Genomic DNA, 14,628 nt, shown 5'->3' with positions numbered 1-14,628 from the left:
TATATTTGTTTACTGTTAGTTGTAATAAGTGTTTTGTGTAATTCGCTGTATGTTGATGATAATGCAACTGAGAGAGAGAGTTGCTGTGTCGCATGAGTTGCTTCTCGTGCTGTGTTTTGTTTAGCTCTTATGGTGATTTTTTTGGAGTGAAAAAGGACGCAATAAACTTAATAAAACATCAGTAAAGTGTTGGTCATCATTCAAGGTCCGCTATGTAATTCGCTGTATGTTGATGATAATGCAACTGAGAGAGAGAGTTGCTGTGTCGCATGAGTTGCTTCTCGTGCTGTGTTTTGTTTAGCTCTTATGGTGATTTTTTTGGAGTGAAAAAGGACGCAATAAACTTAATAAAACATCAGTAAAGTGTTGGTCATCATTCAGATGAGGTCCGCTACACTTATGAAAGTTATAAAAGTTATTTAGTCAAGAATAGTGTGCAATCTTTTGTCTTTTGTTATTTGATTAGCATTAAAGTGCAGACAGCAGCGATAGGATTATGCAACAGACATTATACAGCTCAGTGCCTTCACGCAGTTAATTAATAAACCATCGGTTCTGTTTGAAAGCCTTTTTTCCACTAAAACTTTGACACACATCACCTCAGTTTATTACATCAACACAACAATCGCAGAACAATCAGGAAAAAAGGCATTACATGCAAATTCTTAGATCATAACGTAAATGTATATAGTCACCATTGGCGACCTCAGCAAAAACTACGACCTCGCAAAAAACGACCTCGCAAATGTTTTAGTCCGAGTCTGGAGCCCTGGTCTATATTCTGTAGTTTATAAATCAGTGTAGTCTAATGTTTAGTACAAGTAATGGGTAAAATGGGTGATTTGTCAAACTTTCGAAAAGGGCAAATCATGAAAGTTTGTTTTGCAGGAGCATCTTTAACCTCAACAGCCCAATTGTTTGGTGTTTTAAGAACAACAGTCTTTATAATTATTATGACTATGTACACAAAACATGGCGAGATTCATCAAAGAAGAAGAATAGTGCACAAAAACCGAAAGTGAATGATGTGAGGGACCGTCAAACACTAAGAAGGATTGTGTTCAAACAATACACATTTACTGCAGTAAAGTGACAGCTATCCTCAATATTCACTTTAAGACCCTGTTTCCACAAAACCCAACCGCAGAGAACTTCACAAAGCCAACATCTGTGAAGGAGCTGCAATTGCTAAAAATTTAATCACAGACACCAATGCTGATTCATTGGTGAATTCACACTGTGCATTCAACTGGAGACTATTCAAAAGTTGTATAAATCCAGGCCCGGCTCCAGAATCAAATCACTGAGGGTGCTTCTTAAAATAGTGAGGGTGCTCTCTCTCTCTCTCTCTCTCTCTCTCTATATATATATATAATATATATATTATATATATATATAAGTGATGTCTGTTGCTATGGCACAAAGAGCGCTCCATTCATAATGCAAAGATGCGTTATTATCAATAAAGTTCTCTACGCTGAACAACGAATCTCTTATTTACATCGCGTCAACACTTTGATATAATGAGATGATTCATGCTGAACACAATACCTGAACAAAAACTCCGGCGATTTGAGCGGTGAGTGGATTCTAACTTAAACGCCTCTGATTCAAGAAATCAACAGATATGTCTGTGATTGGCTACATTGCTCAACGCTGCAAAAACACGTTGAAATAGAAATCGATCTCCAGAGCGCAAACCATAACGCACTGGATAGTTTGCCAAATCTGCAATAAAATGCCATTAATACAGCTTTAACTGAGGGTGATTTTGATTTCGTTTGAGGGTGCTTAGCACCCCCGTAGAACCGGGCCTGCATCGGTGCATCCCTAGTTACAGTACAAGAGGATCTTGTGAACAATAAAGCAGAATGATATATATATATAGATAGACAGATAGATAGGTAGATAGATAATAATAATAATAATAATAATTTATGCATTTAGCAGACGCTTTTATCCAAAGCGACTTACAGTGCATTCAGGCTAAACATTTTTTTCCAGTATGTGTGTTCCCTGGGAATTGAACCCACAACCTTTTGCGCTGCTAACGCAATGCTCTACCACTGAGCCACAGGACTAGATAGAGTCACATGTCCACAGGCATATACACGTGATGTGTTCACACATGCATGCGGTTCATACCCAACCATAGCCGCTGTAGGCCGTGTGTTCTGCTGTGCTGCTGTCGGCGTGGTGGCAAATATCATGGAGTCCGTCCCACTTTTCTCCCAATCATATGGCTCGTTCTCTGTGACGATGCGTTCTTTCATGCTGTTTTCAAACACTGACATCAGGAGCTGACACAGACACAGAGAACACCTTACAAAAGACCATTCATATCTGTATAATGAAATTTGTAATGTAATGCTGCCTTTGAAATATTACATGTTATATATAAGAACATTTCAGAAAAGCACTGCATTTCACTGCAAATATTATATATTTAGAGTGTGAGAGAGAGCGATAAAATGCTTCTAGTGTACGTACCTGATAGTCAGGTTTGGTGTAGTAGTCAAGGCCTAAAACATGCTCCAGGAAGACATTAAACTCTGATGGCATGTGTTTAAGCAGCATCCTATTATCAAAGCGCTCCTTGATCTGACCAACCTGCTCCTAAATGATGCAGATGCAAACAGTAGATTTTAACAATGGTGGTCTGATACAGAATAAAACTTTTTAAAAAAGTAATAAACTATTTGAATAAAACATAAGACATAAACACTAATTTTCAAACCAGGTAAGGAACGTCAGAGCACCTTGTCCTTGATTTTCCTCCACGGCAGCTGCCCAGCAGCAAATTCAACCAGCATGTAAAACAATGACCATAAGTCATCATGGCGCCCCATTTCCTGTAAAAACAACACAAGAATTCTATTAAATAAGCATTAGATGATTTTATCTTCTGTAAAATACATTGTTTGATGTAAGTTCACAGTAAGTTGACTTAAATTAAGCACTCACTTTGTTTTTATGTGCATTCACAGATGCATATCTAACAGTCCCTCGAAATCCTGCAACAGTTCTGGGCTGAAAGCAGAAATGTATTAGGAAAATCTGTTCGCGATAAATGCATTTTAATTTTTGTTATCTGTAATGTACTTACAGTAGAATTGAATATAACGAGTGAAAAATTTAAGGGGGTCTGAATACTTTCCGTACCCACTGTATTAGGGTAAATCAAAACAAATCAGAATTATTTTTTACTGTGCATTACTGTATAATTTTATGCATTATAACTTTCATTACAGTAGCAACAGGAGAGGGACTAACAGTGCACAACACACTCGGAAAGAAGAGGCTAGTTACATTACTACAGAACAGTGAACACGCAACGCAAAAGGTTGCGTAAATGTACCTGTGTGTCTGTGCGTGCATGTGTGTCTATGAGTCCCAATGGGTCTCTCTCACAAACCTGCTCTAATTTCTTTTTGATTAACTAAATGACGTGACAAGTAGCATCTGTTTCAGAACAAATGACATTTCATTTAGATGCAGTTAATTTTCTCTTGTCGTGTTCACTGTTTTATTGGCAATTATAAAGACTGCACTTTTGCTGAACATAAAGGTAAATCTCACAAGAATTATTCGACATGAATTTATTTAATGGACTTATTAAATGTATTACATTTTATATTAAATCAGCTTTTCTTTGGATTAGAACATGATTAAGAATCAAACTTGAAATTATATGTGGAATGAATATTATGTGCACAACTTTCAGTTAATTTCATTCAATTTATTTTTTATTCCAATAAACATGTGCTTTTCCTGTCCTATTCCTAACATATATATATATATATATGAAAGGAATAGGTTAAGTACTTCTACGTAAATTTAAATACAAAATTGTGCATTATTTTTTATATTGTGGAAAGTTCAGCTATAAAACAAAGATGAAAGTTCCATGAAGTCACTCACAATGAAAGTCTTTCCATTGGTGAGAGTATGGGGGAGAAGGGAACAGATGGAGAAATACGTCAGACATGCACGTCATAACTTAAAACCCCAAACGAAAACTGCAAAAATAAGACAAGATGGTCAAACAAAAGAAAAAGCAAAAATAATGCACCAGGCAAAATTATACAAATGACCCCATGCAATCCACTTCAAATGCTGTCCATAGAAAATGTTAATACAACAAAACAGTACCAGAGTACAATTAAAAATATATAACATCAACAAATATGAACAAAGAAATAAACAAACATGGCAGCATGACTCAATTGTACTATTCACACTGAACGCATTCAACAGAAGGTGACATTTACAGTTCTGAGCACACCAAAAATATTTATAAACCTGAAATGATTTATTCATATCCCATAAATGTGATGCACCACAGAATGGATGAAAAATCTAAGCAAATAAATTTCTTCACAGTAAAATTACAGCCTGGTTTTAATCCTGTTTTGTTATTTGTTTAACATTTTAAAGTTATTATTTGATTTGGAGAGGTGGTTTTGAATCAGCTTAAACCAAAATTTCAATCTGCTTCAGAAAAAGACAACAGTTCCTGAAGTCTGCAGGAGAAAAACACAGCCAAACCACTTCAATGCTGCAGCACTGAACTAGAATAGATAGATCGATAAATAGATAGATAGATCGATAGATAGACAGACAGACAGACAGATATGGATGGATAAACGAATGACGCTCAGTTTCCTGCCTGAATCGATGAGTACAGCTGACTCAGCTGTGCAGAAATGAAAGGCGAAAGAGAATGAGGGGGATATACAGTAGAGAGATTGAACAAGAGAGAGAGAGAGGGCTGAAAATATTACACCCTCTCAGGCTGAACCTGGGGGCATTGCTCACTGATGCATGCAGTCTTATTAAATATTCATACCGCTGCACTAAAACCTGCATGTACAGAGAAATAGAGAGACAGTGTGAAAGATGGAGGAGAGAGGAACATGTGCGAATGAAGAGCTCTTTGTGATGAGCTAAAAAAGGAAACAGCCCAGTGTCTGATTCAGAGAGCTCTGTAAACCTCTCATGAGCTTTCAGCTCGTCTCTCTGCGAGCCTGCACTCTTACAGTGAAAAAAGCTTTTTATTGCTCAAATAAATCTCAGGTGCTTCTTAATAAAACCAGACCTTCAGTGGCAATCAAAAGACAACTTATTATCTCAGTAGTATTGTAATCAATAATATTGAATGACAGAAATGTCACATTTGATTGCAGTGCAGGAATCATGTACCCTTATTAAACGCATACAACAAATGAGCAAAATTAACCATGAAATAATTAAATCTACAATGAATTATACTGAAAGGTATTAAAAAATACTGAATTAAATTGTAACATACCGGTCTGACTTCTCCATTGGTGTTTGTATACTGTCGTGCAAGCCCAAAATCTAGCATATAACATTTCCTGTATGTTGAAGGCAGCCTTCCCATGGCAAAATTTGACTGGAAAGAAAATCCAAAGATCCTTAATAAATAAAATCACTTCAGGAAACCTAATGACAGTGATGCATTGTATTATTATTCTACACACAATCAGAAGGCAATTACAGGAAAGCTATTAAACATTACCGGTTTGATGTCTCGGTGGAGAAAGCCAACAGAGTGAATGGCCTCTATGGATTCAAGAATCTGTTTTCCCAGGCGGAGGGTTGTGCTCATGGTAAAGGTGCCACGTGGCTGACTTCGCCTGAGATCTGCCAGGTTTCTACCCTGAGAGTGATAACAAAGTGTAATTGAAGCCCTCACACCTCCATATCACCAGTAGTACACAGTCACAGTATTTCAGAGAAAACAGCATGTGATGGTGATCTACCATAAAATGTTCCTCACTCTTTGACTGAAATATAAATCACCAATCTAGTTAAGGGTTACTTATTTGCATTGGTGTTGATGAGATTTGATGTGACTGTATATGCGACTAGTTATGATAGAGAATCGTTTACCTGCAGCTGCATGACGACATAGTTGAATTTATCATTTCGCCCACAGCCTATGAACTTACACACATGGTTTTTACCTAAAAAGGAAAATAACATAACACATGGCCAGGTCATTTATGAAAATATTTTAAAAAATTACATTATTGGTCAGGGTGATTAAAAGACCAAGTACGAAGATAACTATCTTCAATTGGCCAAGCAACAAAAAAAATCTTCCAAAATCTACTGACAGATGTGTCAATCAGTGTCGTTATTGTTAACTAACACTAAAACCATTCAAATAATTTTTAACTGAAAGCTTTTTAATTGAAAGCTGCAATAAAATAAAATATTAATATACACTTAAAAACTTAAAACTTAAAAGAAAATTCGAAATGTTGCCTTGGCAAGTAACAAAAATAATTAAACGTTCATTTTTATAATTTTAACTTCTAAAATAAAATAAATAAATAAATGAAAGCAAAATAGAAATAATTAAAAAACAAAAACGACAAAAAACGTAATGAATAAACCTAAAATTACGACAACTGAAAATATATATTTTTTTAATTTAATTCAAAATATGAATATATACTATAATATTATAGAAATAATACTAAAATAACACTGGTGTCAAAAATGTTTTTTGTATTTTGTGAGTTTGAGTAAATACTAAACGTAAAATAAATGTAAAAAAAAAATCATTTCAGCAATTTATATATACCTAATATAATTTTGTATATATTTTTTTAATAATATTTCATTTTATTTTGTTACGTATGAATCTATATTATAGTATGATGAGTTTCATATTTAGTTGTTTTTTATTTCTTTCTGATGACTAATTGTTGAACTGAATCATCAGAATAAGTGTGTGTATGCTTGGCTGTATGATCTGTAGGCCGCTTCACATGTTCGTAGTCACGTAGGCTGTTACTGCCGCTTCATTCACAGTGCTAAATATACAATGTGCCACACATGGTCCACTCTGATGGGATGGTCAGTCTTTACAGATTTTAATAAATGCCTCAGTCATGATGATGTCAACTAAATACTGTATAAAATAAAACGCCACTAGCATAAATCATTTAGTATTAAGCCTTTGAAACACAACAGGGCTCCTGTTTCTTCAATCTGATTCTTTTCTATAATTGAAATGATTCAAACAATACATGTTTTACTATCTTAATTAGAAATCAATTTATAGGTTTTTCCTGTGTCCTCAATATCACTTTTTATCCTGTGAGTCCTCTGTGATTTCATTTTTAACTAACCAAATCATCCTCCAGAAAGTTACATCATTTCTGACAGGAAAACAACAGACCAAACATCAGTAAATAATAGAAATGGATAAGATAAAAATAAATCAGTATGGTAATATAAAAATTTCAATAGATGGTTAAAAATACAGATTGCCATTCAAACGTTTGTGGTCAGTACGACTTTTTTAATGTTTTACATCTCTTAAGCTCACCGAGGCTGCATTTATTTGATGAAAAATACAGTAAATATTCAGTAGTACTGTGAAATATTACTACGATTTAAAGGGGTCATATGATGCGATTTCAAGTTTTCGAGAGACAGCGTCACATCAAAGTGGTGTCAGCTGTCTTAACCGTGGCTTGTGTACTGCAAACACATACCAGCTTCAACACTGTGTCTGTCACGAGACTCTGTTCCCATTTCGGGCTCTGTCTTTAAATTTATTTTGAGAGATGAAAAGCTCGCGATTATGGTAAGGGGCGTTACATTTCCGACGAGTGCTTGCGGTGTTCGGCCAATCACAATGCACTGGGTCAGCTGGCCAATCAGAGCAGACTGCGCTTGTTGGAAGGAGGGACTTTGTAGAAAACGAAGCGTTTGAGAGAGGCGGGGCATAGAGGACCTACAATAATGTACAGTATTTGAAAAATAATGTGTTTTTTGAACATTAAAGCATGTCAACATATTCTGTTACACCAAATACACAAAATAATGATCTTTAAAAAAGCATCATATGACCCCTTTAAAATAACTGTTTTCAATTTGAATATATTTTAAATTGTAATTTATTCCTATGATGCCAGAGCTGAATTTTCAGCAGTCAAGTGTCACATGATCCTTCAGAAATCATTCTAATATGCTGATCTGCTGCTCAAGAAACATTTCTTATTATTATCAATATTGAAAACAATTGTGCTGCTTAATATTATTTTGGAAACTGCAATACTTTTTTTCAGGATTCTTTGATGAATAAAAGGTTCAAAAGAACAGCCTTCAAAAGAAGAGTACCTAATGTCTTTACTTGATCAATTAAATGCGTGTTTGCTGAATAATTAAACTTCTGAACTGCAATGACTGAATCAGAAGTGTCTGAGTTTATGCAGAGCATATTCTAAAAGCCCGGTATACAATTTTAGAGTAAACACTTCTTTAAATTATAACAAAAACAGTTTTAAGAGGTCAAAAGGTACTTCACAACACGAATGACCAGGAGTATTTCTGTCGGGAATTTGTCTTCAGCTACTGGACAACATGATGTTTTGTCAATGTCAAAGTGATGTTGATACTGTCCCGAAATACCATCAACTAATGATAACCACGCCTTACCCTGCAGTTTCTTCAGAACTGCCACCTCCATCTTCAGGACTTGTTTGGGCTGTTGAGCTGACTCCACTTTTAACGCCACATTCTCCCGAGTCAGCAGGTCCAACGCCTCGTAGATTTCCCCGAACCCCCCTCCACCTATTTTCTTCAGCTGGACATCAAAAAAACAAAACACAACAGGATGTTATCTACATTTCTTTTTGCGTTTCATTTGCTAATGATTTCAGGTATGAAACCTGAAGTGCGAGAAACAGTTGTTTTCCTCCCAATGTAAGTGCCATCAATGCTTGATGATCTCATAAAAATGCACGCAGCCTTTCAAAGCGTTTTTTAGACAAAGCATTTGGGAAACATTAAAAAGCCCTTTGTAATATCTGCATTTCAAGTGCCTCAATAATACCTTGGTTTCACTCTCCTGAGATATACATTTCAAACAACAAACTCAACAAATAACACTGTAACATAAACATGTATAGCCTACGTGAATAATCCTTGTTTCATTGATTACCAATTTAGAGGGCACATCTATTGATCAGGGATACGCAATAGTGCAGCAGTCCCACTGCAGACAAACATTAGTCAGCTTTGCATAAATGTGCTACAAATTTCACAATACAGACTAATGCATTTCCAATAGACAACAGAGAAAGCAAAGCAGAAGTTTTCTCATTTCAAATGACTCATAAATCCTCCTGTCTATTTGACAGCCAGTAATGTCACTCTCTCCTCTAGTTCTCTCGAAGTCAAGAGCCCATTTATTTACTCTGGCTGGAATTGAGCAGTCATGCGAGAAGATTCTCTTCTCCTTTGTACTGGGAATTTTGTGGAATTTTATCTCTTTGTAATGTCTCTTGACAAGACAGTCCCAGTGATTGGGGTCAAAAGAGCGATTAGTTTTACTGTTACATAATCTACTCAGAACAGGAGAAAAGATATGTGTCTGAAACACACATATATATTTTCATCTATATAAGCACCTATATATGTAATTTTACTGAAAATCTTCAACATAGCATGTTAACTAATATATGAATGAATTATGGTATATAAATTACATTTATAAATAATATATCATTAAATAATTTTATATATATTAATGAGTCTCACGAAAGCTGCATTTATTTGAACAGAAATATAGTCAAAACAGTAATATTATGAACTTTTATTACAATATAAAATAACCTTATATATATTTGAATATATTTTAAAATGTAATTTATTTCTATGATTGCAAAGCTGAATTTTTAGCAGCCATTATTCCAGTCTCCGGTGTCACTTCGGAAATCATTCTAATAGGCTGATTTGCTGCTCAAAAAACATTTCTTATTATTATCAAAACAGTTGTGCTGTTTAATATTTTTGTGGAAACCATGATAAATTTTTTTCAGAATTCTTTGATAAATAGTTCATAAGAACAGCATTTATTTGAAACAGGATTTTTTTTTTGTCTTTATTGCCATTTTTGATCAATTTAATACATCCTTGATTAATAAAAGTATTAATTTCTTTAAAGAAAATTGTTACCCCAAGCTTTTGAAAGGTATTGTAATAATCCTAATTCATTAACTAAAGTTCATTTTAATAATTATTTTCATTCCTTATGTTTTTTTAACACTCCAAACCTCAGAAAAAAATCCAGACATTCAGGGTTTTTTTATTATTATTATTTAATGCATAGAAGCATAACAAAAGACAATAAATACTACTTAGGATTCTGTGCTACTTTTAGGTCACTAATCAAAAAAAGCAAAAGCACACATGATGTTTTGTATTGTTATATTTATCTTGGTGCATTACTGTGCATCCCTGTGTGTATACAAATGTCATGTACAGATCTTCTGAACACCTACCACTTTCCATCGTTCTTTGACCATGCAGTTAGGGGGCAGAATGTCCTGCTGCTCTGCAGTGCCGTTCATGTTGGCGTTGTCCTGCAGAGCTGGCGCTAGGCACTGCAACCCTGAGAGCACTCTGGCAGCCCCCAGCTTAAACGATCCATTTATCTGTGAAAAGCCACCAAAATGTGTTAAATTACCTATTCATTGCTATCATGCTTTTGGTCAGTTGAGCTGGCTTCTACATGCAGTGGCCAGTCAAACTTCAACAAATGCTAACATTCCAAAGAAAGCCGTTATCTTTGGAATGTGTGATTTAAGAAAGTAGTTATGAGATAAAAACCAATTTATTCCTGCAGTTAATTACTGATACATATTCAAGAGGCAAAATGTACTCTGAGCATTTTAATGTTACTATGCTGTTAGCAGAGAAAGAAAAGGTCTACTAGGCACATCCATTGACCCACATACTTTTTGACCCAAATACCTGCGCAAATAAAATAGCCATAGACAGCGGAGAAAAGTCTAGAAATCAAGTGAATGAAGAAGAAATGACACGCACTAGCCCGCATAAACAAACTGTGAGGATATTTCTAACACCACATGCTACTGTATAGATGCCAAGTAGCTTATGAAGTGTACAAACAGGGGATACTAAAACAGTTCCATTACTGTAAGCGTGCTGGGCATTTCTGATAGGATTTAAACAGAAGACATTATCAGAACACCGAAAATATTCATTAACAATTTATTGAAATTAACACATTTATCTTATTGCCCTACAGCAATGGTATTCAAATCCCAAGCTAGACCAAAAAGGGACACACTGACATTAAAATTCTGTCTGATATGGATAAGCCATTATGGTCAACGGCAAATGGTTGATTACAATTATATACTATTTTGTCTAAATAAATTAAAAACAAAACACTAAAAACTAAAATCAGTCATTTTTAAATATTACAAGCAAATTTGAGCATCACAAAGTTATATTATACAGTATATATATAAAAAACATATTCAATTTGAGACTGTCTAAAGCTCAATTTAACAGTGTTATTAAATTATTTTAGTGTTTTTAAAGGTTAACTCTGAGTGAATTTTAATGTTAAAATAGGGAAAACAAACATGTACAAATACTGTGAATATCCAGTATCAGCTAATAACCAATATATCGTGCATCCCTAAAATAACAAGGCCAAATACTACTCCCACTGTAAAAAGAGTCAGTTCGATAATCAGTTTGACAAATGTATTATTATTATTTATATATATTATATATTATTTACATATATTCACACTTTTTTTTAAATCAGCTATCAGAGCTTAAAGTTTACCAATAAACAGCACAACGGAATCTGGTTTACAAAAACAGCATTCAAACTTTAAAAAACTTTTATATGTAAAGTAACTGAATATTTTAATGTCTTTATTGAATAAATTATATGACATTTTATTATTATTACTATTATTAAACACAATGTAGCCTAGTTAGTATTGAGTCAGAAAGCACAAATAGAACAATTAATTAAAAAAAAAAAAACTGTTAAAAACAAATATAAATGGCAACGGTCATAAAAAAACTATATCCGTCAATCTCTAATTCTAAAACCAGATGATTTATAATAAATTGTATTGGTCAGTCATTCAGTTTTTAAAGACTTAAATACCATTGTCCCACTTTTACATTAAACATCAGCCTTTTAGCACAAATTAAGTTCAGCACTAAATTAAAACTCTAAACGCTTATTAGAGCACAGAAACTTTACTCCAAGGTTCAATTTTGGAGTTACATTCTATTAAACTAAGGTTAAGAGCATATTAGAACTAAGGTTAAGATGCATATTAAAACCCAATAACATGCTATTTGGCATGCAGCACCATTGTTTTGTTGGTTAAACATGCAGGGCCCAGCTCGGCTCAGATTCAGTAGCTCAATCGCTAACTCATGCCCAGCCCAGCATCCGTCAAGAACTGAAGTCTCTAGTGCAGCATCTTAGAGAAGTGTTCTACAGACAATATAGGAACAAACTGCACTATGATATAAGGTAGACACAGAAGAGTGACAGAGCGTTATATTGCCAACTCATGTGCCAAGTTCCTGACACCTGCACTGATCTGCAAGGAGATTTGGGGAAAACGACTGGAAGTTGAAAGTCTGAATGTTGTACAGGTAGTGGCAGGGATGAATGATGCAGTTAACAAATATATAAAAGACTGAAAGCTTGTTTGGTCCGAATGCACATGAGTTGGCAACGGAATGTAAGCAGTGAAGAGTTTAATCACGATGCATTGGTTTCTGAACACTGAGATACAACTGAAGTTCATTAAGCCAGCATTTCCACACCCTGCAGTGGCCAGTTATCAATGAGCTCTTTATTCTAGCTACATCGTTGTGAATATATTGTAGAAGAATGTAGCTATTTATCTTGTTTTTGACCATTATATCTCATGCCTCACTTTCCCATCTTTTCATTCACAGCCAATCATCAGTTGCTATTTGTGAAACAGAGACCGCCCATGTTTTCAACGACCTTGGTTCCGGAAGTATTTTGTCCATTCATTTTTCCCATAGGGATTTTAAAAATTCTTTGTTAAAGAGTTATAAGCCATGAACCAAACCGACGAGCTACGAGGTGAATCACAACATCAGACAAAATAACAAAGGGTATAAGACTGTATACTTAACCCCTTTAATGATGAAATCCTACAATCCTATGAAGCATTGCAAATGACATAAAATAAAAATAAAACTATGGAGAATTATAAAACTATTGATTTAAAGAAACAACATATTTTACATTTACATTTTATATTTAATAATTTAGCAGACGCTTTTATCTAAAGCGACTTATGCAAAGATTTATTGCAAAATATGTACTGTAATTTTTTTTTACTGAAACTTACGTAAAAAAAAAAAAAAAAAACTGTTAGTGGTTGCCAGAATTTTACTGAAACTTACGTAAAAAAAAAAAAAAAAACTGTTAGTGGTTGCCAGAATTTTACTGTAAAAAATATGGTAGCAGCATTTTAAGTTTTACAGGTTTCAATTAAATTTACAGTAAAACAATTATTGAACTGTAATAATGTTTATATATCAAAATACTTTTTTATTTGTTCTTATTCACTTCCAAAAACTGTGCAAATTTAAAATGACATGAAATGTTCCATTAGATATATTAGTTTTTCACCATATATATAATAATAATCAGGGGTAATGTAGTTTTCACCAGGAATTTTGCTGTTATACACAATTATTTTTAAAAAAAAGTTGAAATAATGTGGGCTGATGGCTTCAACAAAGGCATATACCACTGGTTATCAATCTTGATGCTCACAGGTCTGTCTTTAAAGGTTTTTAAGTTATCATTCCCCTATGGAGAAAATGAATGGGATTTTTTACTGACTTTTGCACTCTATTGTGACCATATTTGGAGATTTTTTTTTTTTTTTACTGCATGAGAAACATCTTTGCAACCCAAAGTGTAAAAGGTCTGCCAATGTGTGGAAATACTATTGCTTCATTCCCATTACAAATGGAATCCACCTTAGGCCAAAGGACAGACAGATATCCTTGATATTTTCTACATTAGCTGCTATCTACCCTCTCCCTTACAAGCGACTAACTAACAAGCAGGTTCCGAACAGTCTTACGGGTGTTGTTCGCACACAGGCCATAATGCTGGCGAAACAACTAAAGCATTCAATCGCACGGCTTTTATTCCCGCTAATCTGCATGTGAGCTTTTTTCTCAGTTTCGTTCCAGGGGACCCATGGGATGTGAGGTTACGGTGAGCGAAAAGCAGAGGGGGTTTCATTCAAGTCACCTTCATTAACAAAGAATAATAATTTAAATTCCTCTGAATCCCAGGGAAGGGAAGCGTCAACAGCCATTTTGTGATCAAACTCTGATAAGTGAAGTGCAGCCACATTTCCAGGAAGGGAGAGGGGGGAGCTATGAAGGACGGTGTAACTCTCTCACCATGTTCACAAATCTCTTCAAAAACCTTACGTCTCTGACAAATATCTTGCAATTGACCAATTTAGTCGACGCCAAAACCCTCCTTTGCCAGCCTACAAGCCAGAAAAACAAGAGAAGAGATGGATTATACTTAACAAGCAATTGGTTTTAAACACTTTGAGCTGATGCAGTGCTTGATATGACGTTACGGCTGTTTTGTTTTCCTTCTCTGTGCTAGTTATCAAGGATTTGGCACATCGGTCAGTAGTGGCCGATGATCTCAAACCGTCAGCAGTTTCTCTTTTGACTATCATGACACTCACCATCCATCTTAAGGCAAGCATGGGTCAGACA

General features: G+C 34.7%; 1 protein-coding gene across 3 annotated transcripts in view; it reads right to left on the bottom strand.

Annotated features, from left to right (window-relative positions):
• LOC107737225 (tau-tubulin kinase 1-like) overlaps nt 1-14,628 on the bottom strand; it is a 36,679-nt gene that overhangs the window by 19,565 nt on the left and 2,486 nt on the right. The window contains exons 1-11 of one of the 3 annotated variants that reach the window (XM_016548682.1): nt 14,296-14,372; nt 10,329-10,481; nt 8,482-8,629; nt 5,917-5,990; nt 5,543-5,683; nt 5,312-5,416; nt 3,922-3,930; nt 2,965-3,030; nt 2,760-2,852; nt 2,491-2,616; nt 2,146-2,300 (exon numbers count right to left, since the gene is read on the bottom strand). In XM_016548682.1, coding sequence (XP_016404168.1) covers nt 2,146-2,300; nt 2,491-2,616; nt 2,760-2,852; nt 2,965-3,030; nt 3,922-3,930; nt 5,312-5,416; nt 5,543-5,683; nt 5,917-5,990; nt 8,482-8,629; nt 10,329-10,481; nt 14,296-14,298 — 1,073 coding nt within the window. In that variant the 5' untranslated portion in view covers nt 14,299-14,372. Of the gene's footprint in view, nt 1-2,145; nt 2,301-2,490; nt 2,617-2,759; nt 2,853-2,964; nt 3,031-3,921; nt 3,931-5,311; nt 5,417-5,542; nt 5,684-5,916; nt 5,991-8,481; nt 8,630-10,328; nt 10,482-14,295; nt 14,373-14,628 lie in introns of those variants that run through there. The other 2 variants (XM_016548684.1, XM_016548683.1) reach the window with 2 other exon arrangements.

The sequence above is a fragment of the Sinocyclocheilus rhinocerous genome, unplaced genomic scaffold (assembly GCF_001515625.1).
Source record: "Sinocyclocheilus rhinocerous isolate Xijiao unplaced genomic scaffold, SAMN03320098_v1.1 scaffold1275, whole genome shotgun sequence".
Lineage (NCBI taxonomy): Eukaryota > Metazoa > Chordata > Actinopteri > Cypriniformes > Cyprinidae > Sinocyclocheilus > Sinocyclocheilus rhinocerous.
This window is presented reverse-complemented; position numbering and strand designations above follow the sequence as displayed.